Source organism: Paramisgurnus dabryanus, chromosome 8 (genome assembly GCF_030506205.2).
Source record: "Paramisgurnus dabryanus chromosome 8, PD_genome_1.1, whole genome shotgun sequence".
NCBI classification, from domain to species: Eukaryota; Metazoa; Chordata; class Actinopteri; order Cypriniformes; family Cobitidae; genus Paramisgurnus; species Paramisgurnus dabryanus.
In genome coordinates, this window is record NC_133344.1 from 19,263,738 (window position 1) to 19,283,566 (window position 19,829).

General features: G+C 42.0%; 1 protein-coding gene and 1 pseudogene across 1 annotated transcript; both read left to right on the top strand.

Annotated features, from left to right (window-relative positions):
• Positions 1-1,024: 1,024 nt before the first annotated feature.
• Positions 1,025-1,896, top strand: LOC135770219 (olfactory receptor 52E4-like; annotated as a pseudogene).
• Positions 1,897-9,633: 7,737 nt separating this feature from the next.
• LOC135770220 (olfactory receptor 52K1-like) lies at positions 9,634-10,608 on the top strand. The gene has a single exon (XM_065279953.1). The coding sequence runs from the start codon at positions 9,634-9,636 to the stop codon at positions 10,606-10,608; it is 975 nt and encodes a 324-aa protein (XP_065136025.1).
• Positions 10,609-19,829: the final 9,221 nt, after the last annotated feature.

Consider the following 19,829-nt stretch of genomic DNA (forward strand, 5'->3'; position numbering starts at 1 on the left):
AGTCCCTCCAACCCCAACGAGGCTAAGGCCTGTCGTCCATCCCTTCAAGGGACCAGTGGAGATCCAGTTGTCTGTCTCGAGCACGTACCTGTGAAGATCCAGTCCTTCCTGGGCGTCCATTTCTGTACAGTCAAGCTACTTACCTGGCACACCTACTTGTATACCCACGGCAAAGAAATACTTACCCTTCTGCGCATTAATCGAGAGCCGACCACTTACTAGTCTCTGCGTCTTAAAGGAAGTCCAGCTGGCCTTGGAGACTCCAACTGCCCCCGAGGAAGATGGAAAGGCGCCACAGGCAGTCCACCTGTAAGACAGAAAGTAGTGTCAGTTGGGAACAGTGGATGAAAGTCACGTGTGAGAAAAGTGCATCCTCTGGGAAGGCTTACCCGAACGCTCCCGTGACAAAGTACAAGCATCTTTGGCTCATACTCTCCGGTCCGAGAGTCTGTTTTTAGCTTCCCTTTCCCCTCCCCTATTTACATTTTAAATCATTTAAATAAAGTTTTGTTTTAAGTATACTTACCTCTTCTCGTGTGTTTGGTCATTGGGGTGTTCTTGGGACCTCCTCGAGGTGGAAACTAGGAAGGGGCGTGACTCACGACATCTGTGGTCCACTCCGACCTGTGACACTACCTGGACCGCACTTAGAATTTTAAATTTTCTTATCAGCTTATTGTCAAAACCAAGACATTTTCTTTAGATTTATGGTTTGTATATGTATACAGATCTGTTTCAAATATTATGTCGTTGTATACAAATTAAGATAAGGGTGTATTTCTAGCATGTGACAATTGTACTTCTATGAAATTTTGTGAATTTCTTACATGTTAAACTATTCTTGTAATTATCATGAATGCCAGTCTTTCCCTTAATGTCTCAATTATGCGTCCTGAATATTTTTTTATCGCTGGACTTTTTTGTAAAAAAAAACCAAAAATTTTTATGCATTTCTTTCTGTACATTTTAAAGTATTCTTGTAATTTCTATACGGCTCTGGCAGAAGATCAACTGCAAAACTAATATGAATGCCAATGATACCAGTTTGTTCAATGTGAATGTCTCCATTGTGCATCCTGAATTCTTTTTCATCAATGGACTTACGGGTGTACCATATAGCCACTATTATTATATTTTCTTATTTTGCACTTACATTATTGCTGTAATTGGGAACTGTACAGTTTTTCTCATTATAGCCTTTGACAGGAGTCTGCACAGCCCGAAGTACATTGGTGTGTTTAATTTGGCTTTGGCTGACTTTGGTGAAATAAATGCTTTGATTCCTAACATGATGAGGACGTTTGTTTTTGAGTCACAGTACATCTCCAATAATGCTTGTTAGGCAAACATGTTTTTCTGCTTTCTTCTTTAGTACAATGCAATGTTCCACAGTTGTCCTGCCATATGATCAGATATCACTCAGATATCACTCAGATATCACACCGTTGTAGCTAATACTGTTATGTCTTTAATATTTTCAGCAATATGGGCATTTAACGCATTTAATGTAAGCACAGCAGTGCTGTTGATCAACTGACTTTCATTCTGCAAATCAAATGTAGTGCCAAGTTATTTTTGTGATCATTGACCAGTGTATAAGTTGGCATATACATTTTTTTTTTGCCTTAAGTAAAATCACAACTTGGAAAGGAAGTTTGAAAGACCTGTGTTTCTCACCTGCTGTTGGTGGCGTCACTATTTCTTCTCATTATTTGCATTTATCTTATTGCATTAATAACTTATCTCTCCCCCAATGCAAGAATCATCAGCACATCTCTGGCATATGCGACTCCACCAATGTTAAATCCCATTATTTATGTTTTAAACACAGCTGAAATATCTATTATATTTAAATGTCTAATTCAGGGATTCATTTTGACATTAACTTGTTGGTAGGACCTCTAATCTTCTTTGGTAACGTTTGCCTCTTTACAGTAATTTGCAATAAGAAATAACCCAGCTACTGTATGTTGATCACTAACTATTGTACTACTACTTAGTAGTGCTTTTCTAATAAAAAAATAAAATAAAAAAAACATATTTTCAATAACAAACGTCAGTGTTAATTTTGTCATGTACTTTGTTTTAAATGTACATTAAGGGGGAAATAATGCTCAAAACACTTGCTCTTCCATGTAAAAAACAAAAATATTTTGTATTTTATTTTTTTATTATTTAAGTGTTATGCCAGAATTACTGTAGCTATAAAGCTATAATGCATTCCCTCAATCGTTTCCAGAAATGCATAATTTAATATGTTTTTATCTATTTTTATTATGTCAAATGTATTCCGTTTTGATTGGACTGATTCATCTGAGTAAATGTTGAAATAAAACGTTATTTTCTGCAATTTAATCAGCATAAGAACAAAGTTGACAGGTGATGTACAGCTTGTGTATGGCCTTTTTCTAAGGTCAACTAAGCTCAATGGTGACCCAAACACACAAATAAAAGTATTTAGTATTTAAAAGAGTATAGTTTTTGCTTGGGCTGAGATCAGGCTTATTAAAATGTATTTTGTTTTGAATGCTGTAACATTATGGAATAACTTTCACTACTGCATTTCAGCTGTATTTTTATATATTCGGCATACAAATGTTATCCTGTTTTATTAAGAAAATGTCTCGGTTACGGATGTAACCCTCGTTCCCTGAAGGAGGGAACGGAGACGTCACGTCGTGACCGACGAATTGGGAACTCGCTTAGAGAGACCAATCTGCTTCGTATACTACTAAAACGCCAATGAACTTGGCCTTGAGATATTTGCATAATGCTGGCGCCGCCCCGCCAGGTGCCTATATAAGCAGCAGGTGCAAATATGGAAATTAGCTTCTTTTCGCTGAGAAAGCCGGGAGAAAGAGACCGGCCGATAAACAGCAGGGGGCAGCCCTGTGGCGACGGGACGTGACGTCTCCGTTCCCTCCTTCAGGGAACGAGGGTTACATCCGTAACCGAGACGTTCCCTTTCAGTCGGTCACTACGACGTCACGACCGACAAATTGGGAATCCCTACCAAAACGCCACTGAGGGCTGACCTCTTCCATTGACTGCGTAAAGCCCTCCGGTTCCACTTAAGGAGAAGGAGAATAGGTTTTAAGGCAGAAGGCCGGGCACTAGATGTTCCTTAACCCCACAGTAGTGCCAGCGACTGGGAAGCGCCCTATCTGAGCGGTATAGGAATGCTGCGGAAGCCACCACCCTGTTAAGGGCTAATGGTGGGCGAAAGTCAAACGTAGTTGAGGAAAAAAGACAGCCGTGGCTGTGTAAGCAAAGCAGTGCTCTGCTAAGGGAAACGTGGGCTGGTAGGATTAACCCCACGGAAAAATACTCACAAAGGAACCCGGTGGGACACAATGTGGAGCCAGAGCCAGACACGTAGGTTTGCGAGGATACAGCTAGTGAAAGGCTGACAGCCAATGCTCCGCAACAAAGGCTGCCAAGGCAGCAGAGGAAGAACAAATCAAACCATTACGCATTTTTGCTCTGAAGGCCTTCCATACTGACACAGTTATGAAGCATCAGTTAGAGGCTGCAAGCCGACCTGCGAGACTGCTCTCCGTGCTCCCCCTGATGAGGAAAGAACACGAGAGGATACTTGCTCGATACTAACACTGTAGAATCTAATGAACGTATTAGGTGTCGCCCAACCAGCAGCTCTGCAGATGTCTGTTAGCGAGGAACCACGAGCGAGAGCCCAAGATGAGGCAACACTCCGTGTGGAGTGCGCTCTCAAATTAAAGGGGCAAGGAATACCCTGAAGATAAGCCAGGGCGATAGTATCAACTATCCAAAGAGACTTCCTCTGCTTAGTGACAGCTTTCCCTTTCTGCTGGCCACCAAAACAAACAAAGAGCTGGTCTGAGGTCCTGAGGCTTTGCATGCGAACCACGTAGAGTCGCAGTACGCGTACGGGGCACAACAAAGCCACGGTTGGGTCTGCCTCCTCCGGGGCAGCGCTTGCAAGCTCACCACCTGATCTCTGAAGGGAGTGGTGGGAACTTTGGGCACGTAGCCTGGTCTGGGTCTCAGTGAGACAGCAGGACCAAACTAAAGGCACAAATCGTCAACAGAGAATGCATGTTAATTCCCTACTCTCTTCACGGAGGCCAATGCTAGCAGGGTCAGAGTTTCATTGACAGAAACTTCAGACCTGCAGACTGCAAAGGCTGAAATGGGGGACCTGAAGGGCTTCAGCACCATGGGCAGGTCTCAGGAGGAATAGAGGGAGGGCGCGAGGGGTTTAGCCTGCGAGCGCCTCTCAAAATGTAATAACCAATCAAGCTGGCCAACTGATCTGCCATTGATAAGTGAGTGAGTGACGAGCAGAAATAGCGGCGATATCAACTTTAATGGCGGAGGGACAGCCTACCATCTAACCTATGTAGAAGATATAAAGCACGATGTTAATAGGGCATTCTCTGGGGTCCTCGCGTTGCGAAGAGCACCAGGTGACGAAAAGGTTCCATTTAAACGCGTAAGCCCGTCTTGTGGACGGAGCTCGTGCCGCGTCGATTGTGTTAGATACCGCTTGTGGTAAATCACCTAAACCTTGCGCGCGCTCAACGACCATACATGGAGATCCCACAGGTCGGGGCGCGAGTGCCAAATGTGCCCCTTCCTAGAGAAAGAAAGTCCTTCCTCAGGGGAATCCACCAGGGAGGGCTGTCGCGAGGAGCATTAACTATGAAAACCAATTCCTGGTCGTCCAGTACGGACGATTAATAAAAGGCTCTCCTCGTCCTGCCTGACTTCGCACAGTGTCTGTGCGATAAAGCTCACTGAAAGGAATGCGTATTTACGCATCCCCCGCGGCCAGCTGTGTGCCAACGTATCCACGCCGAGGCTGCCCTCGGTTAGTGAATAAAATAGGCGACAGTGGGTATCGTTTGGCGACGCAAACAGATCCATCTACGCACGACCGAACTTCTTCCAAATTACCTGGACCGTCCGGGGGTGGAGTCGCCATTCGCCGGGGGCGCAGCTCGGGAAGCGCGTCTGCCGCTGAATTGAGTGACCCGGGATGAAAATGGCACGAAGGGACCTCAGATGCTTCTGACTCCAAAGGAGGAGATGACGAGCGAGATGCGACAGGTGACGAGAGCGCAAAACCGCCTTAACGGTAAATAACGCAACAGTCGCAATGTTGCCGGTGTCGGCTAATACATCCTTCCCTCGCATCTCCATAGTGGAGCGTACAAGTCCCAGATATACAGCGCACCGCTCGCGGCAGTTGGGGTGCTATGCACACCCCTGAGACTGCAAGCCCGTCATACGTGGCGATCATCCCGTGCTAAGGGCATTGCATGCTACAGAATGCCAGGAGACCCCTCAGGGGCATATCTTCTATCGGAAATGCCGGGTCTACCACGGGGAAAAGTTGAAATGACACGCAGGTGTAATGTTTACACGGTGTATGCCGGTGCGCCACGCTCTCCTCGAGACTCGATCGTAAGCCAATGCTGAAGCGGTCTCATATGAAGCAGCTCGGGCGGTGTCACAGCCGCAGCATGCTGTCATATGTCCAGGAGCTTCTGAAATTGTTTCAGAGGGACCGCGTACTTCCCTCGAATTAAACCGAGGCAAGTCAGAACTGACTGGTTGCGCGCTCTTGTAAAACACGCCAATTAGTCGATCGAGTCTATTTCCATACTGAGAAAAAGGATCCTCTGCACGGGGCAAAGTGCTCTTTCACAGTCGACCTGATGACATAAACGAGCGAGATGCCAAAGGATTTACTCTCTGTGTTCGCGCACGTCTGCCAAGAACGGGCTATTATAAGTCGACGTACATAAAAGCAGAATGCGAACAACGCTCTCTCTCTGATATTTTAAAGCCGTGACTAGCACATGGAGACACGGAGAGAGAGAGACAGCTCGAATGGTGTACTTAGTATTAATATGCCCACCCCACGACGCAGAGCGAAAACACGGTCTAAAGCGAGGGGAGATGGACACATAAAGTACACGTCTTACAGGTCTAAGGCTGCAAACCGATCTGAACATTGAAATACGAGCCTCTGCGTTATCTTCCAAAAGAACACCTTTGTAGAGCCGGTGCGTAAATCAAATCGATCGTAACCCGCCGCATATTTTGGGTACTATGAGATAAAGGCTGGAAAAACCCTATCATCATCATCTCGGTAAGAGGGACCGGCTCGATACATCCTACGCCAACAGGACATCGACTTTTGCACGCAGTACATGTGCATCGGACGCTTTCACCACAGTGAAACGAAAGCCCCGAGAATTTTGGGGTGTGCCGGATTTTGTAACCGAGGCGGATCGTGCGTAAAACCCAACGAAACAGGCTGGGAACTGAAGCCAAGCACCCAGGCACCGTACGAGGAGAATTAACGACACTACCGAAGTACCCACGGTGGGGCAGCGAAGCGAGACAGGTGGGACTGCCGGTGCGTCTGCTGTGACAGCATAAACATCTACAGTATGTGTGTGTGACACTGACCGGAGCCCGCTGAGGGTGACGGTCGTCTGGTCTCCTCTACGGAGAGCGCAGACTCCGATGAGTGTGCTGGTGGTCCGGTCTCCTCAGCGGAGAGCTCGGACTCCTCAGGTCACCCGCTGGCGATAGAGGAGAGGTAGAGGAGCTGGTGTGTACCCGCTCACGGCTCTCTCGATCCTCCGGAGACCTAGAGAGGGAAGAGGAATGCACTCATGTGTGGTTAAGTGGGTACCGGCCGAACAGCCGGTGGAACATATGCAAACCAAGGATTTTCCACCACACCCTCTATCGGGGGAAGGAGCTCCATGTCCTGAAGAGTGATCCTCTGCCAATCCAGGTCGCCCTTCACTGGCCACTTAAACTCCCGAATTTCACGGGAAGCGGCTAAGCGGGCGGGGCGAGCTGCTTACGACCGGTTCCCCCGCGCTGCCGAGATGGGGTCCGAGGAGGGGAACGGAGCTGGCCGCCGCAGGACGCCGACGGCGAGAGGCAGACTGAGGAGCCGCCGCAGGACGCCGACGGCGAGAGGCAGACTGAGGAGCCGGCGTGGTGGACCAAGGGCAGCTCTCTTTCGCCGGGGCATGACCTAGGAGATCGCCTCAGTCTGCGCAGCGGAGCTGTATGACTCCCCGGGCTCGCCGAAGAGGCCGGTCTGTGAGACAGGAGCATTCAAGAAGTTGTTCTCGTCTGCGTCCGTTATGTCAGCCAGACACAGCCAAAGGTGGCGATCTTGAACCACTGTGGTGGACATCGCACGACTGAAGGTCGCGGCCTCCCTCGTAAATCCTTGTCTTTGAACCTGTAGCAACGTTATTGCGTGCAGGGCTAAAGCCGCCTCTCCGCATGCCTGATGGGCAGCGCCCGTAACCGGACGACTGTTTACAAACACGGGAGGAAAGGGTTGGGTGGTCCCTCCAGGAACGCAGCTGCATCGCAACCCACCGCTCGACGAAGGGGTCCCCGCCCTTAGCGGCTCCGTTGGTGAGGGAGGTGAGGGGTGAAAGCTGAACGGCCGAGACGGCCGCAAATCACGTCAACTCTTCGTGCCGTCGGGAAAGAAAGGCACAGGAGGAGAGGACCGAGAGGCCCGAACAGCTCCGAAGTACCAATCATGTGGGCAGTACGGTTCGGGCGGAGAGGGGTTAACCTCTCCAACTCTACCGTTTCCGCCGCTCGAGCGGGCACGGCCGCCATCTCCGGGACGACTCCGCCTCGGAGGAAAATATGGACACCCCTCTGATGCTGCAGAAGTGACGGAACCAGAAGGAGGTCCAATGGATTCGGCAGAAATCGTAGAACACGACTCTGCAGTCTCCACCGGAGCCTCAACCGGCTGAGGATGAGAAGGCCGGTAGGTGGAGGACGTATCCTCCATCCTACTCAGCGTAGTGATGCGAAGAGCGTCCTGCGAGCGCTTGACAGCCGCACCCTGGCGGAGCCAGCACTGCAAAGGCGCAGACAGCATTCCCGTAGAACGTCAGTCATCTCCGCAATCCAAGAGGGTTATGCTCTCACAGAGAGAACAAAAACTCTCCACGAATGCAGCCTCGGAGTGCTTGATGCCTAAGCACAAGGACAGCGCTCGTGACCGTCACTGGAACCCTCATACCTCTCGCATCCAAGATCGGACGGACGAAAAGCAATCCTGAAAAGGACGCTGATCTCCGAATATACGAGAGAGTGGCTGTCTTTAAAAAGACACAGAGCTCTCACATATCACTCTTTAGGGAAATCACTCTTTAGGTGCTCAGCTGATGATGCGCACAGGGAGAGGCAACGCACACACAAAACTCAAACAAAAAATATGCGGGGCAGTGGAATACTGCAAGCGTCCACTGTGATAGTACTGCTTGTCAATCAACTTCCGCAACTGTTCCCAGAAGAGCAAGTAGCTTCTCAGTAGCAGATAATACCGGCTTTCGAAGCGAAAAAGCTAATTTCCATATTTGCACCCGCTGCTTATATAGGCACCTGGCGGGGCGGCGCCAGCATTATGCAAATATCTCAAGGCCAAGTTCATTGGCGTTTTAGTAGTATAGGAAGCAGATTGGTCTCTAAGCGAGTTCCCAATTCGTCGGTCACGACGTGACGTCGTAGTGACCGACTGAAAGGGAATCCAGATTATTTATTTTTTAAGGAAGAAACTCACTTTTTCTCACAGCACAAACAAGATGACTTTATAATTTGCTGTTTTTATACTCAACAGTAATTTTCTTTTCTTAACAGGCATTTTCGGGTGTCCCCACAGTCAGAAAATCATTGTTTTTAAACTTCATACAGTGCAACTAAAATACATAAAAATTCACGACAACATTATTTCTTGCAAAATTATTTATTGCTGACTTTTCAAGACATTTCACGATTAAGATGCAGCATTTGTCAACTACAAACTGTTTATGCAAACTATTGGTTAAAGCAATAAGTATTTCATCATTGTGTTTTCTGAATGCTCTTGCTAGCGTCGTATCAATGGATATAGACCCTTTTACTGTTTGTACACAATGATGACGTGGCAGCGTATGCGCGCGCATTTAGGCAACGGAAGTATCGTAAGAATCAACAGTGAAGCAACACAAACAAAATTGACTTTATCAACATTTTCAACACAGCTACCAGATCCGTGTACTATAGTGGAGTGGATAAAAGACGTTAGCAGATGGCCAAAAATAAAGTTGCCAGATACATATATACGTATATTAGTATATTATATTAGTGCAACCAAACGCAACAACTGGACATTTTGATGTTGAGAAACCGTTTTAATAAACTTTCTGAGTTGCTACCACGTTAGAACCAATGGGGAATAACACCGCGCGCAGGCTATTTGATCACGTGAGCTGTAAAAGGGTCTATATATTTGGATTCGGTGACAAACATATTCAGTGAGAGTAAGCTTAGAGCTTTTATTCACAGCTGAGTCATTTAAAGAAGCTTACTGTCAAACTGTCACTGGTCACTAAGGCTTTCTTTAGATTTATGTTTAGTTTATTTGTACAGGTCTGTGTTTCAAATATTATGCAGTTTATATTCTAATCTACATGAAGGTGTAATTCTAGAATTTGACAATTGTTTTTGTGAAAAAAAAAACATTTTTTATGCATTTCTTTCTGTACATTTTAAAGTATTCTTGTAATTTCTATACGGCTCTGGCAGAAGATCAACTGCAAAACTAATATGAATGCCAATGATACCAGTTTATTCAATGTGAATGTCTCCATTGTGCATCCTGAATACTTTTTCATCACTGGACTTGCGGGTGTGCCATATAGCCACTATTATTATATTTTCTTATTTTGCACTTACATTATTGCTGTAATAGGGAACTGTACAGTTCTTCTCATTATAGCCTTTGACAGGAGTCTGCACAGCCCAAAGTACATTGGTGTGTTTAATTTGGCTTTGGCTGACTTTGGTGAAACTAATGCTTTGATTCCTAACATGATGAGGACGTTTGTTTTTGAGTCGCAGTACATTTCCTACAATGCTTGTTTGGCAAACATGTTTTTTGTTTTCTTCTTTAATACAACGCAAAGCTTTACACTTGTTGTTTTGGCATATGATCGGTTTGTTGCAATTTGCCTGCCACTCAGATATCACAATATTGTGACAAATACTGTCATGTCTATAATATGTTCAGCAGTATGGGCATTTAACGCTTTTCTGATGGCCCTGTCTGTGTATTTTATCAGCCGACTTTCAATGTGTAAATCTAATGTAATACAAAGCTTTTTTTGTGATCATGGACCAGTGTATAGGTTGGCATGTAATGATAATAGCTTTAATTCATTTATAGGAAAACATAACACAGGTTTATACCTTATAGCACCATTGATTCTTATCTTGCTATCATATCTAGGCATTTTTCTTGCCTTAAGTAAAATCACAACTTGGGAAGGACGTTTGAAAGCTTTGAAGACCTGTGTTTCACACCTGCTGTTGGTGGCGTCACTATTTCTTCCCATTATTTGCATTTATCTTATTGCATCAACAACTTATCTCTCCCCTAATGCAAGAATCATCAGCTTATCTCTGGCATATGCGACTCCGCCAATGTTAAATCCCATTATTTATGTTTTAAACACAGCCGATATCAAACTTTTAATTCGAAAAGTGTTTAAACTGACAAAAAACAGGTCTGTACCATTTTAAGGTATTTCAAACAGAATGTGATTCAGTAAAACTTGTAAATTCCCAACATTTTCATTTTAAAACAGAATGAACTGTATAAATGTATGTAATGAATTAATGAAATTAAATGTTGTAATGTCAGTATAGGTTTGGAGAGTAACTGTATGCTATTGATTTATTAATTTGTCATACAGTACATACAAATGTATGTTGTATGTTGTACTGCTTATATCTTTACTTACTGACAAATACTGAATGTCTTTACACTTTGAATAACACATTTTTTAATGCTTTTCTGATGGGCCTTAATTTGAGTTAACTCACATTATGTAAATCTAATGTAATACACAGTCATTTTAGTGCGGTCAAGACATTTCTCTTGGATACAACTAAGGATGAAGAATGGTTTCTTTTCCCTCAATGCAAGAGTTATCAGCACATCTTTGTCATCTGTCTTTCCCAGGGGCATCATGCACCATTTTTTTAAGGGGGCAGTGTGCACAGTTCACAGAAATTTGTGCATACACATACATCAAACTAATTATATTATAGAGCTTTCAGTCTTTCCATGGCACTTACATTTATAACAATATGAGCGCCCCTCAGGGGCGTCAGTTTGTGTTGAAAAGTGGTGGGGACAAAAGATCATATGAAAAAACATTACAGCAGGACGGGAAAAATATTGAATAATGGCAACACCAGCTCAACCAAACAGTGCCAAAGCACCATACTGTAAAAATCATAATTTCGACATATGACATATTTCTTTGTATGTTTGTCTTGTTTTCAGTAAAATATCTAAAAATTCCTAAATTAAGATGCTTTTTTCTAGATGAGCAAAATAACCTAAGAAAATAAGTCTAGTTTTTAGACCGAAAATACCAAATGTAAGTGATTTTGTGCATAAAACAAGCAAAATATCTGCCAATTGGGTAGGCAAACAAATCTTGAAAAAAAAAATTTAAACACTAAATTAAAAACTTTTTTTAGATTTTTTTGCTTGTTTTTATGCTCAAAATCACTTAATTTGATATTTTTGGTCTAAAAACTAGATTTTTGCTCATCAAGAAAAAGCATCTTAATTTAAGAATTTTTATATATTTTTACTGAAAACAAAACAAAAATACTAAGAATTTTTTTCTTGAAAATCGGACTTTCTTACATAGTATTTTTGTCTTGTTTTCAGTAGAAATATCTAAAAATTCTTAAATCAAGATGTATTTTCTTGATGAGTAAAATAACGTAAGAAAATAAGTCTAGTTTTAGACAAAAATATACAATTTAAGTAAGTTTGTGCTTAAAACAGGCAAAAATATCTGCCAATGGTGTGAGAAAATTTCAAGTTTTTAAGAAAAAAGAGAAATCTTATTTTTAGATTTTTTCTCATCCCATTGGCAAATATTTTTGCTTGTTTTAATCACAAATTCACTTAAAGTTTATATTTTTGGTCTAAAAACTAGACTCATTTTGCTCATCAAGAAAATCATCTTTATTCAAGAATTTTTTGATATTTCTACTGAAAACAAGACAAAAATACGGAGTAAGAAAGACATTTTTGCAGTGTAAGTCACACAGGTATTGTTTGATTTTTTAGAACATTTTAACCAAATGCTTCCAAAAAGTGGTGGGGACAAAATCAGCCATTTCAAAAAGTGGTGGGGACATGTCCCCAGCGTCCCCAGTGTAAATGACACCTATGGCGCCCCTGCCTTCATGCAAAAAACTCCTATTATACTATTCAATTCAATCGGAATAATGACATGATATTGGTATCATATTTAAAACAGAAACGACATGTTTTATTTATTTAAGTTTTGTTTAATGACTTGTTTAATTGTGTCATTAATGCATTTTGCACAACAACTGCATTACGAAATTAATGTCATTTTAAATCCATAAAGTATATTAACAACGAAAATGACATATATAGCAACGTGATTGATTTTAATGTTCAATAATGATTTTAAAAAATATGTTTAGATAAAATGATTGGCGGAACGAATTTTTGCATTAAATTTTACCTCATGTGAGCATGTGTGATCCCGCGCCAACGTGAACGTCAGAAAGTAATGTAACATGTTCAAAACACTATCAAAACGGCAAAAATCTCTGAAAAGTGACAATGATGCAGCACAGAAATAATAATATTGTGCATATTAAACAGATTAAAAGACAGGTTACCGATTGATGGACGCTTGTTTGATTTTCAGGTTGCATGCAAAATTCATTTGGCTCAAAAAACCAAGGGGGCACGTGCCCCCTTTGGTCTTTCCAACAATGTTAAATCCCATCAATTACATTTTAAAATGTTTTCAAAATGCTTATGAAGAAAAAAACACCAATTATAAGGATCATTAAAAAAATGACTGAGCTGTTTGTTTTTAAATGATTTGAAATTAAATGACTTATATGAAGGGTGCATTCCTTGTTGTAAATCATTTTTAATTACAAGCAAACAGAGATGGCCACAAACAGTCTTTGCCTGAAAAACAAAGTATGTAATGTAAAGTGCTGTCAAATAATACAAACCCTGGTTTCATAGACAATGCTTGACAAAGCCAGGACTACACCTTAGTTAATAAAATTTAAAATTAATATTTAAGCATATTTTATAAAATGTCATAGAAAAAGACGTCACTTGTGTGTATTGTGAGAGAAATCAATGACACTGTCGCATTTTAAGATCTGTCAGCAGTGGCGTGTTTACCCACCACGCAAACCACGCAATTGCTTGGGGCCCCACGGGCTTGGGGGGCCCCCTACTGTCCACAAGCGGTTAACTTATTTAATGATTTTTTATTTAATGATTGCAGAGTTATAAAAAGTCTGCGTGGTAAGCATTCCGCTTTTTTCTTATTTTTTTTTTAAGATCACACACTGAAGTTGCAGTACTGTATTAATTACATCATTTTAAATACATCCTATAAGGAATTTGCCAGCAAAGGATATATCTGAGATAGGCTTAAAAATATTTTTCTGTACAAAAGGGAGGCCTTTTGGAAAAAGTTTGGAAACCACTGCGGTAAAACCAAGACCTTTATGTTTTTGACAGATAATGAGTCTTTATTCTTTTGAATAAGACAATGGGCACTATTTGTATTTTTAAACCAAGAATTTTTTTCTTAATGTTGGGGCATGGGGGGCCCCAGGTCCTTGGACTTTGCTTAGGGCCCCCAAAATGGTAAACACGCCACTGTCTGTCAGGGCAAGTTATTTTCAGTTGATACAGGTCAAACGTGTGTTTCAGACCTAGCCTTAAGCCTTGTTTGTGAAACCAGGGGTAAAATTACTTTTAACATACCCTGTATGTGTAAAAATAGTAGCCAGCAAAATCAAAGCAAAAAGTAGGCCTACATAAAAAATCTATATGCAAGATAAGAAATTAGATTGTTGATTATAAGTCTTTTACATCTCCCATTAATTTTTTTAAATGTTGAATTACAATAGACTAGGCCTTAGACTTTTAGCACTATTATTTTACGCATCACACAATGCATGCCTCCAAATATGGATTACACAACATGAAACTCTTTCTTTATGACTTTAGACAGGGCAGTAGAAACAAGACAATCATATACGTGGAGATCCAACACAATCTTATGGCAATTAGTATGGATTTTATGAAGTGGCTTATTTATATTATTACACTGTAAAAAAATCCTTCTTGCACTTAAATAAACTTAAATTGATAAGTAATTTCAACCTTAGAAGTTTCTATAAAAATAAAGGTGTAATAACTTAAGTCCATTCAACTTCAATTTGTGGCAATTTGTACAAACTTATATGATTTTGCTAACTCGTAAGAACCAGCTGGAAGTGAACAAGACACCTGCTTGAATTAGAGTCACCAGCTACCTTGACATGTCTGAAAAATATGCTAAGTGTATTTTTAAACATTTATACCTACTCTTTGACTTTCCTTGATCCTTTTTTGACTTGAAGTTACTTTTAGTCACTTTAGATTAAAGTTTCTGCAAAGCATAAAAATACAGTACATACACAGTGTTCCTGTAAAAATGGTAATAGTGAGCTATCACCAGACAACATCATTTATATCAGAACTAGAGGTCTACATGAAAGACCCAAGGCCCAGGACCTGACTGTTTGTAATGGGTGTTAAATAAGTATAATGTGTTATACTGGAGTGCTGGAGTGGATTTACTTGTCCAGACAGAATTTTCACTGAAATTACAAAAAAGTAAAATATAAAATACAAATAAAATAGGCCCTAAGCATATTTGTTGTTTCTGACATGTGTAACCTGAATATGAAACCTAAGATTAAAGGTGATAACGAATGTGTTGCCATAATATGTTAAATGATATTTACATAGAAAGTGTGTGGCTTTATTAAGTGCAAACATTTTCCAGAAATGTTTTTACATGTCCATTTACAACCATAGGATTTGTCATTTGAATGAAATGGTCTATTTTTGCCCTATTTGAAAGGGTCATGAATAATAATGCTGAGCTCTGCTCTGATTGCTCTGCTCTGAGGCTCATGCCAGAAGCTCACATTAGTAAACAGACCTTATATTTTGAGCACATATCAGACGAAAATACTGATTTTGAGGAACAACTTATTCCTAACTAATAGAACTTCAACTAAACGCTAGCATATGTAACGCTAACTCAGCAGTCACAACTTTGTTTTTAGCATTTTAACAACTTAAATTGTAAGTAAAAAATTAAAATGTAATTAATTTAACGTGTAATTTAATGTTGGGGCGTACATCTCGACTGTGACTTCAAAGTTGGTGTAATGTTGAGATTGTTCTGTTTTACAGCAGTTTTATATAAAAAGAAGGAAACAAATGCGTTTGAGGCTCATGACATGTCAATACCATGTACAGAGCTCTTATTAATCATCTATGCATACAGTTCTTCATTCTATGGCACCTTTAATATAATGACATTATTTGTGTCCCCACCAACGTCAAAATCAAAACTACGCCCTTGGGAAACGTTGTTTTCTAGGTACATAACTCATTAATGCGTTGATCAGCTCCATAACAGTTCGTCTGTTCTGAATGTGCTGCTGCTCAGCTCACTCAAATACATGTATTTTTTGTACAGTAAATTTTTTTATTCAAAGACCATTTTACATTTACACCCCGCCATAAATGCAAGCCATCGGGGATCAGCCAGCTCCGGAATCCCGGATGCACAATTATGCCGTCTGGAAGCAGAGAGATTAACCACATCTCCTGCCCTGACTGCAGCTGGGAGAGAACTGCTCTGCTGTGCGAGGACTAGGCCACCTGTGAGTGCATTGGGAGGGGGGTGGAGCCTACGGAAGCGGCGGAAGTTGCTCGTTGAGAAGAGTGAACGACACACGCTTTTCACGTCAAAGTCTCCAACAATGCCAGAAAAAGTTTTATTGCTAGATTTATCACTAGTCGCTTTTTTAAAAAATAAGTCGCTAATGGGGTCTGAAAGTTGCTTAATTCAGCGACAAAGTCGACAAGTTGGCAACACTGGATATCATGTAGTTTTGACACACTATTTTAACAGCAATATGGATATGTAATGCTTTTATTGTGGCTATTATGTTATCATTATTAACCAGCTTTCATTCTGATAAACAGATTTTTTTGTGACCATGGGCCAGTTGTGATCATACATTGGTATGTAATAGAAAATTGTTAAGTTCCGAGCTTTGCTAGATACCGGCTTAAGACAGAGAATAAACATGCTTCACACAGGTTGCAGTCAGTGTTGGGGAAATTTACTTTTAAAAGTAATGCATTACAATTTAACATTACAAGTTACTCTCCAAAAAAGTAACTAATTGCGTTACTTAGTTACATCAAATCAAATCAAATCACTTTTATTGTCACATCATCATAGCACATGTGCCTTGGTGAGTAAAATTCTTGGGAGCGTGCTCCAGAAATTGCAGAATTAGTTAACATATAACCAAACAGACAACAGGTAAAAAATTTGCAATATGCACATTTAACAGGTATGCACATACAAATAGTCGGTACACTATCGGCCAAAACTGCACTAAAGAAGTTTCCAAACGTCGGGTAGTGGTCCTGTAGTCCGAGTGAATACTACAAAAACTTGCTTTACGGCAGACCTACAATCAATCAGAGCCAGCTATGCCTCAGTATTTATGACAGTGGGTAATGGACAATTACGCTTCTAACCTGTAGGGGGAGCAAAGAGCCAAAACTCTTTGGTGTTGCTTTAAAGTACAGTGTGTGGCATACCATGTTGTGAAGTATGCTGTAGGGTGTATTAGTTCTGACTGTTCGTTAGTCTGATAGCCTGATGGAAAAAGCTATCCCACAGTTGGCTAGTGCAGGATCGAATACTGCGGAGACGTCTTCCTGAGGGCAGCAAAGAGAGCAGTCTGTGGGACGGATGGCTGGAGTCACTGATGATCCTCCGGGATTTCCTTATACACCGCCTAGTGTAGATGTCCTGGAGGGAGGGAAGCTCACCTCCAACAATGTGGCTGGCAGTTCGCACGACCCTTTTTAGAGCTTTGCGGTTGCCAGCGGTGCTGTTTCCAAACCAGGCAGTGATGCAGCCCATCAGGATGCTCTCAATGGTGCAGGTGTAGAATGATCTGAGGTTGCTGGGGCTCATTCCAAACTTCCTCAGCCGTCTCAGGAAGAAGAGGCGTTGGTGTGCCTTCTTCAGCACTGCATCAGTGTGTGTAGACCAGGTGAGATCTTCGCTGATGTTAACGCAGAGGAACTTAAAACTGCTTACCCGTTCCACAGGTGTCTTGTCGATGGTGATGGGTTTGTGTTCTCTGCTCTGTCTCCTGAAATCCACCACCAGCTCCTTGGTCTAGTTGATGTTGAGTAAGTGATGGTTCTCCTGACACCATTTTGTCAGGATGCTCACCTCCTCTCTGTAGGCGGTCTCATCGTTGTCAGTGATCAGGCCTATCACCGTTGTGTCATCAGCGAATTTGATGATGACGTTGGAGCTGTGCAGTCATGTGTGTACAGGGAGTATAGGAGCAGGCTGAGGACACATGCCCGAAGATCACGGGCATCAAGTATGGTTTTCCAGCCTTGACCCTTTCGCACAGAGATTGTTCCAGATTCTCTGAATCTTTAGATGATATTATGCACTGTAGATGATGATAACTTCAAACTCTTTGCAATTTTTCTCTGAGAAACTCAGAAAACTATTTTTTTCGCAGCAGCATTGGGGGAATTGGTGATTCTCTGCCTATCTTGACTTCTGAGAGCCACTGCCACTCTGACAGGCCTTTTATACCCAATCATGTTGCCAATTGACCTAATAAGTTGCAAATTAGTCCTTAAGCTGTTCCTTATATGTACATTTAAATTTTATGGCCTCTTATTGCTACCTGTCCCAACTTTTTTTGGAATGTGTAGCTCTCATGAAATCCAAAATGAGACAATATTTGGCATGACATTTCAAAATGTCTTACTTTCAACATTTGATATGTTATTTATATTCTATTGTAAATAAAATATAAGTTTATGAGATTAGTAAATTATTCCATTCATTTTTTACTCATAATTTCTACAGTGTCCCAACTTTTTCTAATTTGGGGTTGTACCTTTAAAGGTACAGTTAACTGTTTTGTACCCCTAAAATTGAACTGGTACAAAATTGTTCCTTAAGGTACACAATTGGTCCTTAGGATATAATATTGTACCCCATAAAGTACAACATTTTAATGTGTTGTATACCCATAAAGGTACAAAAAGGTACCTTTTAGGGAACCACCCCAGTGACAGAAAAAGGAACAACTTTGTCTGAACATCAATCAAAACCAATCAATCAATGAACAAAAATAAATGAATATTTAGCCATTCTCACCTTGTTTGTTATTGGGCCAATTGACTCCTTACATGATAAAGACTTTTTTATGAGCCACAGTACATCTCCTATGGCCTGGCGATTTTTAAGTAGTCCTCCACAAATCTTCTGTAATAACCTGAAAATCTGAGGAAGCGTTTCAGTTCTTCTCTGTTTTTCTGCTAAGGGAAAACGTGAAGGATTAAAACTCCACAAACTATATGCACATACGAACCCCACGTAGGGGACACAATGTGGGTGCCTAGCCTAAACCTGGTTTACAGAGAATACATCTAGTGAGAGGTTGACACTTCGTCTTGAGTGAGCACGTAAATTAAATGGGCAAGGAATGTCTTGCTTTTGGTATGCAAGGTCTATAGTATCCACAATCCATTGGTCCTAAAGCTTTGCGTTCTGTCTATATACACACTTAGTGCACGTACAGGACATAACAAAGCCATAGCTGGTCTACCTCCTCCAAAGGCAGCGCTTGCAAGTAAAGCACCTGTTCTCTGAATGGAGTGGTGGGAGCTTTGGGCACGTAGCCCGGCCAGAGTCTTAGTGTTACGCTGAATGCAGCGGGCCCGAACTGAAGGCACGAATCGTTGACCGAAAATACATGAAGGTCCCCTATCCTCTTAACTGAAGCCAATGCGAGAAGTGTTAGAGTTTTCATTGTGATATATTTAATACTCACAGTATGCAGAGGCTCAAAGGGGCATCCTGGAGTGCTTTCAGCACCAAAGACAGATCCCAGGGAGGAATAGAGGGAGGGCTTGAAGGACTTAGCCTTCTTGCACCTCTGAGAAATCAAATGAGCAGGTCGTGCTGACCCACAGCTCTACCGTTTACGGGCGAGTGGTGAGCGGATATCGCAGTGAAATTGACTTTAATAATAGATGGTGACAGCCTATTCTCCAAACGGTGCTGGAGATATGAAAGCACGACGCTGATCTGGCATTCTTGGGGGTTTTCTCATTGAGAAGAACACCAGTCGACAAACAGGTTCCATTTAAGCACATAAGCCTGTCTCGTAAATTGAGCTCGCACTGCAGCGATAGTGTTAGATACCCCTTGCGGTAAATCGCTTAGAACCTCCAGGGGTCGATCAAGAACCACACGTGGAGGCTCCAGAGATTGGGTGCCATAATGTGCCCCCTTCTTGACAAAGAAGGTCCTTCCTCAGGGGTTGTCTCTGGAGATGCAAACAAATCTATCTGCTCTCTGCCAAAATGTTTCCAAATCAGCTAAACCGACTGGAGATGGAGTCGCCATTCGCCAGGGCGCGCAGCTCAATAGACCGTGTCTGTCACTGTGTTGAGAGAGCCCAGAATGTAAATGGCACGAAGGGACTTCTTCTGACTCCATAGGAGGAGATGACGGGCGAGATACGACCGGTGACGAGAGCGTAAACCGCCTTTGCAATTGATATAAGCAACAGTCGCA